The sequence below is a fragment of the Ranitomeya variabilis genome, chromosome 3 (genome assembly GCF_051348905.1).
Source record: "Ranitomeya variabilis isolate aRanVar5 chromosome 3, aRanVar5.hap1, whole genome shotgun sequence".
In the NCBI taxonomy this organism is placed as follows: Eukaryota; Metazoa; Chordata; class Amphibia; order Anura; family Dendrobatidae; genus Ranitomeya; species Ranitomeya variabilis.
In genome coordinates, this window is record NC_135234.1 from 404633123 (window position 1) to 404650942 (window position 17820).

Below are 17820 nucleotides of genomic sequence, written 5' to 3' on the forward strand. Positions count from 1 at the left end.
GAGATGATGTTCTGCCCCAGTAGTTTGTGAACTTCAAGGAGCCTTGACACAGCTACAGTGGAGGAAATAAGAATTTGATCCCTTGCTGATTTTGTAAGTTTGCCCACTGACAAAGACATGAACAGTCTATAATTTTAAGGGTAGGTTAATTTTAACATTGAAAGATAGAATATCAAAAGTAAAATCCAGAAAATCACATTGTATAAATTATATAAATTTATTTGCATTTTGCAGTGAGAAATAAGTATTTGATCACCTACCAACCATTAAGAGTTCTGGCTCCTACAGACCAGTTAGACGCTCCTAATCAACTCGTTACCTGCATTAAAGCCAGCTGTCTTACATAGTCACCTTTATAAAAGACTCCTGTCCACAGACTCATTTAATCGGTCAGACTCTAACCTCTACAATATGGGTAAGACCAAAGAGCTTTATAAGGATGTTGGTGCAATAGTAAGAAAATGAAAGAAATACAAAATGACTGTTAATCAACATCGATCTGGGGCACCATGCTAAATCTCACCTCATGGGGTATCCTTGATCATGAGGAAGGTGAGAGATCAGCCTAAAACTACACGGGGAACTTGTTAATGATCTCAAGGCAGCTGAGACCACAGTCACCAAGAAAACCATTGGTAACACATTATGCTGTAAAGGTTTAAAATCCTGCAGTGCCCGCAAGGTCCCCCTGCTCAAGAAGGCACATGTGCAGGCCCGTCTGAAGTTTGCCAATGAACACCTGGATGATTCTTTGAGTGATTGGGAGAAAGTGCTGTGGTCAGATGAGACAAAAATTAAGCTCTTTGGTATTAACTCAACTCACCATGTTTGGAGGAAGAGAAATGCTGCCTATGACCCAAAGAACACCGTCCCCACTGTCAAGCATGGAGGTGGAAACATTGTTTTGGGGGTATTTCTCTGCTAAGGGCACAGGACTACATCACCGCATCAATGGAAGAATGGATAGTGCTATGTACCGTAAAACCTGAATGTCAAACTTCTTCCCTTCACCAGGATATTTAAAATGGGTCATGGTTGGGTCTTCTAGCAAGACAATGACCCAAAACATACAGCCAAGGCAACAAAAGAGTGACTCAAAAAGAAGCACATTAAGGTCATGGACTTGCCTAGCCAGTCTCCAGACCTTAATCCCATAGAAAACTTATGGAGGGAGTTGAAGCTCTGAGTTGACAAGCAACAACCTCAAAAACTTAATGATTTAGAAATGATCTGCAAAGAGGAGTGGACCAAAATTCCTCCTGATATGTGTGCAAACCTCATAATTAACTGCACAAAACGTCTGACTGCTGTGTTTGGCAACAAGGGTTTTACCACCAAGTATTAAGTCTTGTTTGCCAGAGGAATCAAATACTTATTTCTCACAGCAAAATGCAAATAAATTCATACAATTTATACAATGTGAGTTTCTGGATTTTATTTTTGATATTCTATCAGTCAATGTTAAAATTAACCTACCCTTAAAAGGTACATGTCTTTGTAAGTGGGCAAACTTACAAAATCAGCAAGGGATCAAATAATTATTTCCTTCACTGTATCAGCTAACTGTGGGAATTCTATGTGTTGGATCCCATTGATCTGATTTTGATACTCTATTATAAGGACAGGCTATATACATTATATCTTAGTTCTGGACAACCCTTTTAGTAACTGGATTTGTCAGTACTGTTCAAGTTAGAATATCAAGTTAGAATATTTTTTATCTATATCCAAAGATATACTGATATGGAATTTAGATTGTGAGCCCCATTGGGCACAGCGTTAATGATGTGTGTAAATCACTGCAGAATCAGATAGCACTATATAAGCAAAAGCATAATAAATGATAAATAAATAAATAACACTGTACATTGTAAGACATACTAAACTGTACATATTGTGATACAATAACCAGTTAGTCAATCAGTCATAATTTGAAACATAAGTTTAATGTTTTTCACTATTCCAGCAGAAAAAAATGGCCAATCAAAGAAAGCTATTCTATCCTGGAAATATATCTGAAATTGTTGGTGCCATTTTGTTAAAAATGTAAGAGTGATGGAAGAAAGTAAAAAAAAGTACAATATAATCTAGTTTTTACATTAGCTTCAGAAATTCATACTGTATCTCTACACATTCTGTAGACAGAGATCAATGAGAAGACAACTGGTCTTATGATCTCAGCCAAAATTGTCTTCTGTCTTTTTATCTTTTCATTTAGTAAGTCCATGCTATTTAAGAAGAGAATCATTTCCAAGTTGTTTGACGTTAGCTAGATTTCTCATAAAGTGTCTTCCCATAGATATTTATATATATATAAATGTCATTTTTTTCACGCAATCCTTTGTATTTTTCTTACATCATTATAAAAAAAAATCTTAAATAGATGTCTCCTTGAACCCTGGCAACATTCACAATTTTATTAAGCATCTCATCTTTATAAGCAAAGCTTCATTGGACATGTGGCTTGCATTTGTGATAGATATATATATATATTTAAAAATATATATACATATACACATATATATATAGGTATAAATAGCTATTCAGCATGCAAAGTTTTAGTGATTCCAGGCAATTTCTACTAGTTAGTTTGATGTGTTTTTTGCTATTATAGCAATCTGGGTTAACCCAAATGAATCATCCACAGCAAAAACAACTAGATGGGTGATTTACCCTGTTTCGACTAAAAATAACTCTTTGTTTCATTCATAGGTGTAAGTTTACTGAAGTGCAGGTACCCACAGGTATTAACAGATCAGATTGTATGGGTCAATAGAATATTTCTCAAATATGGTATATGTTGGAAGTGCAGTCATCCATCAGTCCAGTTTTCCACAGTCCCCATGCCTGAATGATACTGTAGTGAAGATTCTCTGGATAAAGAAAAACTTTGGGAATATAAAAATTCATTTGCTGTGTTTATGTGTGGCGATGGGGGCTTTCTTTCACATAAAGATGGGTGTACCCTCTCACGCTGGAAGGATGAGCTTGGAACTCTCTCTCGTACTTGAGACTGTGAAAGCTGATTGTATACACTAAAGTGGGATTCGCTTGGTGGTTGTGATCCTTGGCTTGCAATTGTTGGAAGGCGAGGCATCATGGTGGTGGTGGTAAAATGAGTTGGAAAAGGCTGGTATGGAACAGTTTCCATTGTCTGTACACTATAACTTGTGTAGGGTGAAACTGAAGTCCACATGTTGCAACTTAAAGGTGGTGGTGGAGGAGGTAAATCATCAACACCTGATACTCCAGCAATTTCAGCTCCGGAAGTAGAGTACATACAAGCATCTCTTGGTGCCACTTCATTGCGGTAAGGTGGGCTTAGCATCTGTTGGTCATATGGTGGTGGTGAACGAAAGTAGTGATCATCTGCCATAGAAGAAGAGGGGTCTAGATAAGATCGCTTGCAAGGAAGGTCTAGGTGACGCGCACCCTCTGTAAAAGAGAGAACTAAATCTTAAGGCAATGCTCACCAGACATAAGACTGAAAACTATTCTACTTGCCACAGATAACTTATAAGTCTCCACAAATGGTAGTTTTAATATTATCAGTAAACTAAAGAACAATATAGCAAGGACTTTGATGATTAGTAAAGATAAACCATAAATAAAGGGGTTGTCGAAGTTTGTGACAAATACTTGTAGTCACTCTATGTGACTGCAGACTTTTGAATTCTCACACACCACAAACTTCCCCTTCTGGTTACTCAGATGGCGAGAGCGGGTGGTCATGTGACCACAAATATGCAATATGCAATCTTATCGCCACATTTCGACTAGACATGCACAGCCTTGCTCAATTCACTTTCACTGAGCGAGGCCATGCATGTCTAGTCGGAAGGTTGCTGGGAGTTTACATATTGCATACTTGCGATCACAGGACCACTTGCTCTCGCCACTGGAATTGGAGAATTCTGACAGAGAGCGGTTCACATGATTTGAGGATTCAAATGTCTGTAATCACATATAGTGACTGCAGACTTTTGCCTGAAACCTGAACAAGCTAACAGTTTTATTGATACAAATTTGGGGCACATACAACATTTTGAGTGCTTTTTATTGCATTTTTTATGAAGGTGTGGTAAAGAAGACCACAATTCTGGTGTTTTAATGTCCTTTCTCTTTACAATGTTAAATGTATGGGTTAATTGGTTTAAAATTTTGAGACTGAAACTTAACAGATAGTGTTTTCAAGTATACACATCAAACGTGTTTATACTTAAAAATATATATATATTTATATATATATGTATATATTAATGGTTGGAAAAAAAGGTGATTCAAAAAAATTTTTTTTTCTAGTTTGTAAAACTATGTTTTATTTTTTACTTTACCTTTTAGTTCCCATATGGAATTTGAACCTGCACTTATCTGATTACTTACACTATATACTGCAGTACCACAGTATTGCAGTAAATAGAGTGAATCATGGCCTCCTCATTCTGTTGCTGAGATTCACAGGTGCAACAAGGTGGCAATAACAGGGACCTTATTATTATATTATTATTATTATTATTATTATTATTATTTTTAATGGTTGTCTGTAGAATGTTCTGCCACACTGAAAACACTTGGGTTGCTGGCATCTCCCTGCGCAATTGCCACCCATTGATATCCCAAAGGTGGTCAAAGGGAGACAAGCCCGGAGACGTTGAATGGCCATTGAAGCATATTTTAAGCCACACAGACTGCTCACAATAATAGGAGCAACAACACGCCGCCTAATATTGTGTTGAAAAATGGTTAATGGGACACTTTCACATTTCCCCCATGAAGATGTCTTCATGACATTGCACATGTGGTCTCCAGACCAATCTCCAAATATAATCACGTTCAAGACAAAAAACAAACCTAATTTCTGAAGAAGATAGACCTCCATTCCAGCTTCCACTGCCATTTTGCATTAGACCATGTTAGCCATTGAGAGCGGTGGTATGATGTCAATGGTTCACCTGTAGCTGGATGTCTGGCTTGTATCCCTATGTCATGCAAATATCTTGTGATTGTTTGTGTAGACACTATTTGATACTGTAGGCTTGGTATGTGATGTCAAATTTCACTTTCAGTACAGAATGGATCACCATGCAACATTCTTGAATCTGATGAAACCACTCGGGCAACACCTTGAAGAAGCCATCATGAGAAAATGCCACACTGGTTCTACTTCCAAGATTATGGTGTGGGCTGGCAAAATATACATTAGCCATACCCCGTCATTCAAGGTACACTAACAATTCGGCTTTAGATTGATTTGGTGATGGAAGCATTTCTCCAGGGTCTCGGCTGCTGTTTTGCTGTTTTTCCACACAACAATTCCAAGCCGCATGCTGCTTGTACTTCTGTGGCTTAAACGTGCCACCATGACCTGCAGCATTTTTAGACTTGTCTCCTATCTAGCATATTTTGGATGTCATTGGTCAGCAATTGCAATGCGAGCTCACAGCTGCAGATCTTGGTGATTTGCCTGCCCAAATGCAATCAAAATGGCAGAGTGTTTTTTAAACAACCATTAATAAACTCAATGATAGAATGCTAAAGCATTTAAGGGCATGTATTTCGATGTGTGTTTGCAATTTTTTCATAATTTGCATATAAATAACATGTCTACCCACCCCGTGATTTTCAGAATTCCATAACTTTTCCCTCTTCTGATTCTAATTTCAATAATGAGAGTATCTGTATTTACTTTATATTTTCCCTTCTCTCTGGGTTAACTTCTGGCCATATGTGTGCTTAAAACTAAAACAAAACCTGCATGTGTCACTCTACCTTTATGTTTAAGGTCAATTACAGTACATTGCCTGTAAATTTCTACTGCCTTGAATTTGTAACATTAACCTGTCTATTTTTACGGCATTTATTTGTATCACATAAAATTGTCACAGAGCAATTTGTCCATTGTTTTCAGTATGATAAAACTATAATAACAAGGAGTTGGTAATGATACTGTTGTAGTAACATGTAGTACCAACTTCTTGTTATTAAAGTTCATATTGAAGATAATGGACAAATTGCTTTGTGACAATTTTATGTTCATGGGAATAAGACAACAAATATTTTATGATGTCCTAAAGATTGTTAATAGCAAAAGAGACAAAAGTTGTAGAAATGTTGGCGAAGGCAGAAAAGGAATGACACAAAATTGATAATACAAAAAAGTACCATTATTGTTACATATGAATGCATTTTTTTTCAAACATTAAGGCTCAAGATATCGCTGTTCTCACCAATTTATCTTGTCATGTAAAATGCTCTTATAATTTTAATTGGTGGTTCCACAATCTAATATTCGTAATACAAGCCAAATATATAGTCACATCATACTGTACGATTGGACACTATAACCTTGCGAAGCTCAAAGAAGTTTATGTTTTCCTCCAATGATTTCTCTGCCGTTTATATTTAGAGACCACTAATGTAAAGTGTAACTCCAGTGAGCAGAGATGACAGAATTGATATCCAGGAGGACTCTGGTGCAGCACTCACATCAGTAATCCGTGACTGCTGGAAAAGAACCCAGAGAACCTTCTTCTACCTTCCGGAACTACTGGTGCCTCTTCTGATAGACCAGAGGTTTAAAGCATGAGCTCTTCCATATAAAGTTTGGAACTAAAAATGGAAGATGCTGCAGGAGCTAGTTGATTGATTCGGCAGTTCAGGAATGCAGAAGCCTCATCAATAAAGCTCTTGTCATTGAAGTTACACTAATGAGAGCATTGTAAAACAACTAAAACAATGGTTTCAGAACAATGCAAGCAATTACTTTGCAGAGAAGTTTGTATGTCAAATTTTGCAATTCATTAAATGCCTGTATGTAAGCAATTATTGAAAAAAATCTCCCAACCTAGTCGTACAATACCTCTTCTTTTTAAACAGTGATAGAAGAGCCCCGAGTCCCTCTGAGCTGTGAAGGAGTTGAGAGGCAGATCTTGAGCATCAGCCGCACCAAACTGCATGTGAGCCCCATTCTCATACTGATAATGCTGTAAACCTTGGTGGCCACTATGGAGCGCATTAAGGTCGGACTTGCTTGTCAGCTGCCCTGGATGACTTGATATCAGTCGTTGTCTCATGATACTTTTAGATATCACAGGATATTCTTTACTGGGGAGAAATAATAGTTAGTTATTTACTATGGTCGCATTCATAAAACTTTCTTGACAAATGCTGTCGTAAAATATACATTTGCTCTAATACTAGAAGATATTAAGATTATGTTACACTTTATGCCCCTTAATGTAAAACAAAACTGCTGAATAACAGAAAAATATTATATGATTAGACCTGATCACATCAGACAAATGTTGCACGATTCAGCCAATTGACCTTTATTGGCTGGTTGTGGTGGAAAAAAAAGCATCAGACATGTTGGATTCCAAGAGGTATCTCATAACTGTTGTCAGCCAGCCATCATATTATTGCACATTGCATCTGCATACAGTTAGTATGCATCCATTATATTCTTCCTCAAGGATAACTTTTAAAAGGTATGTCCACCATTGCCACTTTTTTGCATTTATGGCTCTGATGCAGGTAAAACAAAAAGTTAAACAAGTTTGCAAATGGTTTCAATAAAAAATAAATTAAAAAAAAAAATCTGTGTTTCAATGGTTACAATACACACTGCAAATAAACATTGTCTGTGTTATGACTTAGAGCTTCCATTTAAAAGGCACATTCAGTCTATAATGGATTTTATAAATAAAGCTGAAATATTTAATTATTCAAATATTAGTGCAGGAATTATTTAATTTATCTCATGGAGTAACATAGGTCTCTATAAGAGCTGTAGATATAAAATACTAAATACTGTAGTCTAGATTTGGTACCTTTGCAGTCGAGCTACTCGCAAGTCACTGTCATCACTTCCTCTAAAACCTTTGGCAAAAGGATTATTTTCAATTTTCAACTGTGTAATCTAAAAAATAGAAAAAAAAATATTGATCCATAGAAATGAACTGCATGCAAAATATGCATTTTTATGAAGTCATATTGAAAGGATGTCCACTTTTTCTTTATTTTAGCAAATGTAATGAGGTTTTGATTTTGTGGCACTTAATAATTTTTAAGTATTACAGGTTCTGCTCCATCACTTATTACTCTAGCCTTCCATGCTTGCATGCTTCTACTGTCCACAACATTACTGCTGATGGAGGAAAATGAGACCAGACCTATCCATCAATCTCCTTCAATTGAAAAGCAAGCTGTTTTGTAATTGGACAAGACTAATGAATAAAGTGCTTTAATACTGATGCAATATATTTCCCCAGTGCTTCTGCATAACATGACATGGCCATACTGGTTTTCGAAGAAGCCTCTCACACTGAAACATAGACACATGCTGACTACAAAAGAAATGAATTTGGCTGATGTTTGGATTTTTTTTCTAAAACTATGATGGCATCAAGACGAGACTTGGGAGAAATTATTCAAATTAAATTAAATTGTACTCTAATTTTACAAAAATCTTTTTTCATTTTTTGTTATAATACTACTCGCTTATATAACACCATTAATTCTACAGTGCTTTACAGACATTATCATCACTGTCCCTTTAGGACTTACGTTCTATATTTCCTACCAATATGTCTTTGGAATATGGGAGGAAACCAGAGAAAACCCACTCAAACATGGAGAACATACAAACTCCTTGCAGATGTTGTCCTTGTTGGGATTTGAACTACAAAGCAACAGTGCTAACCACTGAGTCACCCTGCTACCCAGTATTCTCCATAATAAAGATTGTTTTGTGACTTGCTCCTCACGGATTCAACAAGATGGCGAAAGGCCATGCAGATGAAGATAGGCTTCTTCACTTTCTCTCTGCTGACATCCCCACCATCATCATGGGTGACTTTAATATTCCATGGACCCGTAGAAGCGCAAGAGCGTGAAACGGCCGTTGTCCAGTCGTTCACTCCCCACACCCCTCTCCTCACCAGCCACTGCAGAAAATGTCTGTAATCTGCTAATCGCAAATAAAGGACAACATTTATACTGCACAGAAGGGTGAGTGCCACTTTTTCTTCTCTCATTTACTTCATGGACTTTCTATTTTATAAGTTGTGCAGTACCCATGTCAGTAACTAACCTCTGAATGTCCTGATCTGCAAAGGATCAAGTATACCTATATATCTCTATGTGAAGTACAGCATTCAGTGCCGTTCACACCCATCCTTCTCTTGAAGCACTTTAATATTCCTACTGACACCCACCAGCCAGCAGCCTCCAAACTCCTGTCCCTTACCTCATCCTTTGGACTTACTCAGTGGTCCTCCACAGCCACCCACACAAACGGACATACACAAGACCTCATCTTCACTTGCCTCTGTTCCCTATCTAATCTCACAACCTCCATCTGACCACCATCTACTCACCTTCTCATCTCTGTCCTCCTCACCTGCCCCCCATGTTCAGCCACTAGCACATCCTCGCAGAAACCTCACACACCTAGACATTCACAGACTCTTAGACTCTCTTCTACCTCTGTCCTCCATATCTTCACTCCATGACACGGACAGCGCCATCACTTTCTACAATGCTACCCTCACATCAGCCATATTTTGACAAGCATCCAGGGTCGTGGATCGGCATTGGAAGAAAACACGCCTGCCAGACGACTTCACTACTTTCAAGCAAGCTACACTTGCCTTTAAATTAGCCCTCACCTCTGCTAAACAGACCTATTTCACAAACTATGCATCTTCATTATCCTACAACCCAAAACAGCTGTTCAGCCCATTCAGCTCTCTCCTCCGCCCACCACTGCCACCTCCAACTCCCCTCATCTCCGCCGAGGACTTTGCCACCTACTTCAAAAATAAGATCGACCAAACAAGGCAAACCTTTAGTGTTCCACCACCCCAACCACTCCATATACCAGACCTCTGCCCTTCCCTAATAACCTCCCTCTCCAACATCACTGTAGGAGAGCATACCCACCTCCTTTCCAAATCACACCTCACCACCTGTACACTTGACCCCATCCCTTCCCACCTGCTCCCCAACCTCACTAACATGCTCATTCCAGCCCTAACTTATCTCTTAAACCAATCGCTATCTTCTGGTACCATCCCCTCTGCCTTCAAACATGCCACTATCACACCCAACTTCAAAAAAACTAACCTTGACCCAACTGCTATGCCGAGCTATCGCCCCATATCACTGCTCCCACTTGCTTCCAAACTCCTTGAGCAGCATGTCCATGCTCAACTTTCCTCCCACCTCTCATCTAACTCTCTCCTTGACAACCTCCAATCTGGCTTCCGCCACCACCACTCCACCGAAACTGCCCTGACAAAATTACTAATGACTTACAGCCAAAGCTAACAGACAGTTCTCCATCCTCCTCCTTCTCGACCTGTCCTCTGCCTTTGACACAGTTTACCATTGCCTACTGCTACAGATTCTTTCTCACCTTGGCATCAAAGACATTGCCTTGTCCTGGATTCTCTCATACCTTTCCGACTGCACATTTAACGTATCCCACTCCGACAATACCTCCTCACCCCGCCCTCTCTCTGTTGGAGTCCCCCAAGGCTCTGTCCTGGGGCCCCTACTTTTTTCCATCTATACCCTTGGCCTAGGACAATGCATAAAGTCCCATGGCTTCCAGTATCACCTGTATGCGGATGACACTCAGATCTATCTCTCTGGCCCAGATGTCACCTCTCTGCTGTCCAGAATCCCAGAGTGTCTATCAGCTATATCCTCCTTCACCTCTCGCTTCCTAAAACTCAATGTAGACAAAACTGAACTCATCATCTTTCCTCCATCTCGCGTATCTCCCCTACCCAACCTATCATGGTAAACGGCATCATTCTCTCTCCCGCACCTGAAATCCGCTGCCTCGGAGTAACTTTCGACTCTGCCCTGTCCTTCAAACCGCACGTCCAAACTCTTGCCACCTCCTGTTGCCTCCAACTCAAAAATATTTCCAGATTCCATCCCTTCCTCAGCCCTCAATCTACTAAAACTCTTGTGCATGCCCTCATCATCTCCCGCCTTGTCTATTGCAACACGCTCCCCGCTAACCCTCTTGCACCACTCCAGTCTGTCCTCAACTCTGGCCTCACCACCGCCAGAGCCACCGCCTCACCACTGCCAGAGCCGCCGCCTCACCACTGCCAGAGCCGCCGCCTCACCCCTACCTTCTGTCTCTTCCCCACTATCCCATAGAATGTAAGTCCGCAAGGACAGGGTTCTCTCCCCTCTGTACCAGTCTGTCACTGTAAACCTGTTTACTGTAAATGATATCTATAACCCTGTATGTAACCCCTTTCTCATGTACAGCACCATGGATTTAATGGTGCTATATAAATAAATAATAATAATAATGTCTCTGCTGCCCCACTAATCCACCTCTCTTCTCACTACTCCCCTGTATCTCCCCTCTGCAAATCCCTCCACTGGCTTCCAATTCCCCAACAAATCCAGTTCAAACTACTAACACTGACCTACAATGCCATCCACAACCTGTCCCCTCCCTATATCTCTAATCTCCCAATATCTTCCCTCACGTAATCTTTGATCCTCCCAAGACCTCCTACTCTCCTCCACACTTATTTGTTCCTTACACAACCGCCTCCAAGGTTTCTCCCGAATATCCCCCATCCGCTGGAATTCCACGCCTCAACACGTCTGATTATCCACCAGCCTCGGATCCTTCAGACGGAACCTGAAAACCCATCTCTTCAGGAAAGCTTACAGCCTGCAATAACCATACTGCCGCCTCACCTCCACTCGAGCTGCCGCCTCACCACCACCAGAGCTGCTGCACCCCGACCTTCTGTTTCTTCCCCATTATCCAGTAGAATGTAAGTCCATAACGACAGGGTCCTCTCCCCTCTGTAGCAGTTTGTCATCGTAAATTTGTTTACTGAAAACAATATCTATAACTTTGTATGTAACCCCTTCTTATGTACGGCACCATGAAATTAATGGTGCTATATAAATAAGTAATAATAATAATGATAATAATCCGAATGTCATTTTTCAGAACTGTAGTGAAGTCAAAAGTTAAAAAAAGCTAATACAACACCTCCTGACAATATTGGCTGCATTCTCTGCCCATACAGTCTCTGAATCTATTTACAGTGCACTAAAATATCTCTGCGCATGTGCGCTGTAAGGTCCTGGCGAAAAAGTGACATCAGAACATTCACTGCAATCTTGCAACGTGCACTGTAGGCCAGTTCTTCCGTCCATGATTAGGTCCGGGATGTCCCTACTCATGCTGGGAGTCTCGGCCTTGCATGAATATATCCTAGAGACATTGAGTACTGTATGGGGGACAATGAACAGCACTGGTGATCAGTGAGGTGAGTGTTAGTTGTATGTATTTCTACATCTTACGTTTCTTTTGCTCTGAGGTCTTTTCAGACCCCAGAGCATAATAAGGGACATTTAGTTTGTGGACAATAAATTTGCTGCAAATCAAATATCCCAGTAAAGTCGGGCAGATTTGGAAAGTTTGAATATCATCAGATCTAGTCATCTCTAATAAAGACACCATATTTTTTATAGGTAGGATCTAATGTGTTCATAAAAACCTACTCCACTTATATCAATATCTGCTACAGGTACAGTATACAGTCACCACAGTTTATTGGTTATACTTATGTATTTAAAAAAGCAATTTTTTTAAGCAGAGCTTGCCATTTGCTGGGATTTTATATTTTTCAAGAAGAAGAGAAAGAAATAATTTGCTTATGTTTATATACTGTACTTTTTTTTACAACCAGAACATATAGGGACAAGCAAAATAATATAAGTAATGGGATAACATACATTTAAAACAAATATTAAATACTATTTAGCTTTCGACACTCTTAGAAAAAATATGTTTTTATTTTAATATATTAAGCTATGTACAAATATGTACATTAAATAGATATTGTGGTATTGTGTAAAGAAATAAAACACTAAATTGAAAATAATGGTACAATCACCACAATCAGAAGAATAATTTCATGGGATATTTTAAGATTTGTCATATTGTGTCCATAGTCTTTGCTCTAAAAGAAAGCAATGACTTACTCTTTGGAATATACATACAAATATGAGACTAATTTTGAGTCAGCAGATAGGTTTTTTTTTGTAAGTAAATTTGATAGACTTGCCCATTTAATATTTTCACATGCTCTCACTCCCCACAAAAAACTAAGAATACACTTTGCTCGCTATGATTAGTATTTGTATTTATTAATTCCCTTTTGATGACATGCCATGTACAAATAAAATATAAATTACCATATATGGCGGACTGTAAGATCCACCGGACCATAAGACGCACCCCATATTTTGGGGAGGAAAATAGGAAAACATTTTTTAATGCGGCAAATGGGGGTCTGTGCTATAGTCCAAATTTTGCTTACCAGGGGGGTGGCGGCGGTGTAGCAAGGTGACAGGAGGCAGGGTCACTCCTGCAGGAAGCCAGCAGAGGCAGGAGTAGGGCGATGCTGAGAGTCCTAGGTTGGGGAGGGGATGTCGCAGCGGTGTGAGGCTGTGGGCCTTGGGCTTCAAGAAAATGTTGGCGCTGAGCCAAGAGCAGAGTTACCCACTCTGCGCATTGATGCCCCAGCAGTGGGCTTCAGGAAAATGAAAGATGGAGGTGGAATATGAGCAGATTGAGATCTCAGCTCATCATTAAGCAACCCTGCTCCACCGCTACTGCCCCCTGGTAAGCTACAATTGGACTATAAGACGCACCCCAATTTTCCTTCCAAATTTTGGGGCAAAAACATTGCGTCTTACAGTCCTAAAGAAAGTATTTAGCAAAATTACAAAATAAAAAAATGGATTTAAATCCCCATACCTATGCATTTTCTAAAAGTGGAAACCCAGTTTGTCAAAATACTTCTTCTCAGCACTTTACATATCTACAGTTGTGACCGAAATTATTGGTATCCTTCAAATTGTTCCAGCAAATGTATTTCTCCCAGAAAATTATGGCAATTATACCTGTTTTGTTATACACAAGTTTATTTTCTCTGTGTGTATTGGAACAACCCCCAAAAAATACAGAGAAAAAAGGGAAGTTGGATATAATTTCACACAAAAACCCCAAAATAGGCTGAACAAAATTTTTGGCCCCTTTCTAAAATTGTGGGTAAACATCTTTATTTCAAGCATGTAATACTTATTCATGCTCATATGTGGCAAGTAACAGGTGAGCAATATGAAAGTCACACCTGAAACCAGAAAAAAAGGGGGGTAGTTGACTTAATCTTTGCATTGTGTATCTGTGTGTGCCACACTTACCATCCAGAACAGAAAGAAGAGAAATGTCTGAGGAATTGAGAACCAAAATTAGTAAAAAATATCAACAATCTCAAGGTTGTCCATATGCAACATAATCAAGAAGTTTATAATCCATGGTACTGTGGATAATCTCCGTGGATGTGGACAGTAGAGAAAAATTGATGATAGCTTGCAATGCAAGATGGTGGATAGGCAGGCCCAATCAAGTTCCAAAGAAATTCAAGCTGTCCTACATTTTCATGGTGCATCAGTGCCAGCATGAACTATCATTTGATAATTGAATGAAATTAAACTCTATGGTAGGAGACCAAGGAGAACCCCATTGCTGACAGATACATAACAAGCTACACTGCAGTTTTCCAAAATGTGCCTGAGTAAACCAAAATCCTTCTGGAAAATGTCTTGTCGACAGATGAGACCAAGATACAGCTTTTAGTAAAGCACATCTGTGACGACACAGAATTTAATCTTAATTATCCAGACATCTATTTTCAGCAAACCAGGAAACATAGACTTTTATCTTTATGTTAACTCTTTTTGTAGGTTGAATTGATATTTTTAAATTGATGAATGTTGTTATTTACCTCTTATATCAGCTACTACAGTATATTGTACTGTTATCTTTGCAAAAAAGGGATGCAGGGTAACTGAATAATGATGCTTGCTGATATGTTGATTACACTTTATTCCAGGCCATGCAGTTTGTTGACTTGCAAATATTGAAGGATAACCTAAATAATCAGTGAGAGTTAGTCTCATTACTCCTTCCCCATGACCAGTGAATAATGGCTTGAAGAACAGTTGTGAACTATAAAAGGGATATGCCTCTGTAACATATGATGTATGATATACATCCAGACATCCAAGAGATCAAGAAAACCAAAGAACCAGAGACTCTTTATAAAACCACAGCCAGGAATTCTCTACATGATAGCTGCCAGATCATGGCTCCATCGTGAGGGACACAGATTTGAAACGCTATGGTTAAAGACCCATGAGGATCTCATTGCCAAAATGTACCTTAGTACCCAAAATCCTTCTGGAAAATGTCTTGTGGACAGATGAGACCAAGATAGAGCTTTTTTGTAAAGCACATCTCTGACAACACAGCATTTAATCTTAATTATCAAGACATCTATTCTATATCTAACATATGATGTATGATTTACATCCAGACATCCAAGAGATCCAGAGATCCAAAGAACCCAAGACTGTTTACAAAACCACAGCCAGAGTGTTCTACATGATGGCTTCCAGATCACAGGTCCATCATGAGGGACACAGCTTTGACATTCTACAGGATGCCAGCTTAGGGGAAAACATCCCATCTAAAAGAATACAGATCTGTTCCATTGACATTCCTAAACCTATGTTTGTGGTAGTCAGTATGTGGACCCACTGGTCACCCGATCCCCTTGGATATGTTTGGGAAAGCCAGGATTGGGACCCACTGTTCACCTGGCCTTGTAACTCAATGAACTATCTGCTTCCAAAGCTTGTCGTTGCCTCCTATCTGTGCGTGCCACAGATGGGGGATTGTCTTTGCTGAAAGCTCAGCTACTCTTATCCCAATGAGTCAGCGGAAGGGTGAGACTCTGTAATTTTGCACCATCTTGGGTATTTTGCTTTGCTGGGATTGTTCTATGTGGTATTGTCTGCTTGTGGCTCAATAAAGTATTGGCACAATTAGAGTTGAGCGACTTTTACTTTTTTGGGATCGAGTCGGGTTTCGCAAAACCCGACTTTGTCAAAAGTTGGGTCTAGGGTTGAGCGAAACGGATCATTCATTTTCATAAGTCGCCGACTTTTGGTAAAGTCGGCGTCTCATGAAACTCGACCCGATCCCTGTGTGGGGTCGGCCATGCGGTACGCGATCTTCGCGCCAAAGTCGCGTTTCGTATGACGCGTTTAGCGCCATTTTTTCAGCAAATGAAGGAGCGTGGGCAGAGTGATGACATAGGGGTTAGGGTGTGCACGCCCATCATTTTATCGCTTGTGCGCAGTAGCGATTTGGAATGTGTAAAACGAAATTTCCTGGGCTGGGACGGAGGGGAGAGAGAGAGAGAGAGAGAGAGAGAGAGAGAGAAAAAAAAATAAAAAATCCCCATTGACGTGCATAGGGTTTCGTGTTCCGGCCGATCCTCGACTTTGCGCTGTAATCGGCCGATTTCGCCCGACTCGACTTTTCCAACAGTCGGGTTTCGCGAAACATGACTCGACCCTAAAAAAGTCAAGGTCGCTCAACCCTAGTCGGGTCGGGTGAAATCGGCCGATTATTGCGAAAAGTTGGGGGCCGACTGAAACACAAAACTCAATGCAAGTCAATGGGGAATCAAAGTCGGCAGAGAGTGGAGGACAGGAAAACACCTACAGTGCCTATTTTAATGCCAAAAACATCAGTTCTTATTACTGAATTTACTTTATAATAATAGTTAGGCATTGAAAATTGGGGGTCATTTGGCTAAAGTTGTGGGGGGGTAGTGTTGTGAATTTGCTTTTTGCTCCCTCTAGTGGTTACTAGTTTTTTGACTCTGGTTTTTCTGTCATTCCTTTTATCCGCACCTGGGTCGTTAGTTAGGGGTGTTGCTATATAAGCTCCCTGGACCTTCAGTTCAATGCCTGGCAACGTAGTTATCAGAGCTAGTCTGCTGTGCTCTTGTCTACTGATCCTGGTTCCAGTTATATCAGCTAAGTCTGCCTTTTGCTTTTTGCTATTTGTTTTGGTTTTGTATTTTTGTCCAGCTTGTTCCAAATCTATATCCTGACCTTTGCTGGAAGCTCTAGGGGGGCTGGTGTTCTCCCCCCGGACCGTTAGACGGTTCGGGGGTTCTTGAATTTCCAGTGTGGATTTTGATAGGGTTTTTGTTGACCATATAAGTTACCTTTCTTTATTCTGCTATCAGTAAGTGGGCCTCTCTGTGCTAAACCTGGTTCATTTCTGTGTTTGTCATTTCCTCTTACCTCACCGTCATTATTTGTGGGGGGCTTCTATCCAGCTTTGGGGTCCCCTTCTCTGGAGGCAAGAAAGGTCTTTGTTTTCCTCTACTAGGGGTAGCTAGATTCTCCGGCTGGCGCGTGTCATCTAGAATCAACGTAGGAATGATCCCCGGCTACTTCTAGTGTTGGCGTTAGGAGTAGATATATGGTCAACCCAGTTACCACTGCCCTATGAGCTGGATTTTTGTATTCTGCAGACTTCCACGTTCCTCTGAGACCCTCGCCATTGGGGTCATAACAGTTTGCCAGGCCAGTATTAAATGTTTAATGCATTGCAGAAGAGGGATTATAAGAAAGAAGATTCTGAGTTTTTTTTTTTTTTCTTCTTCCCCTTTACCTCAGAGTGGCTATGCTTGCTGCAGACATGAATGTCCAGACCTTGATTACAAGTGTGGACCAGCTGGCTACTCGTGTGCAGGGCATACAAGACTATGTTATCAGAAATCCTAGGTCAGAACCTAAAATACCGGTTCCTGAACTGTTTTCCGGAGACAGGTTTAAGTTTAGGAATTTCGTGAATAATTGTAAATTGTTTTTGTCCCTGAGACCCTGTTCATCTGG

At 40.0% G+C, this 17820-nt stretch overlaps 1 protein-coding gene across 4 annotated transcripts in view; it reads right to left on the reverse strand.

Annotated features, from left to right (window-relative positions):
• Positions 1–1948: 1948 nt before the first annotated feature.
• TBX4 (T-box transcription factor 4) overlaps positions 1949–17820 on the reverse strand; it is a 336315-nt gene continuing 320443 nt past the window's right edge. For 2 of the 4 annotated variants that reach the window (XM_077299628.1, XM_077299627.1), the window contains exons 7-9: positions 7830–7918; positions 6845–7104; positions 1949–3435 (exon numbers count right to left, since the gene is read on the reverse strand). In XM_077299628.1, coding sequence (XP_077155743.1) covers positions 2813–3435; positions 6845–7104; positions 7830–7918 — 972 coding nt within the window. In that variant the 3' untranslated portion in view covers positions 1949–2812. The remainder of the gene's footprint in view (positions 3436–6844; positions 7105–7829; positions 7919–17820) is intronic. The other 2 variants (XM_077299630.1, XM_077299629.1) reach the window with 2 other exon arrangements.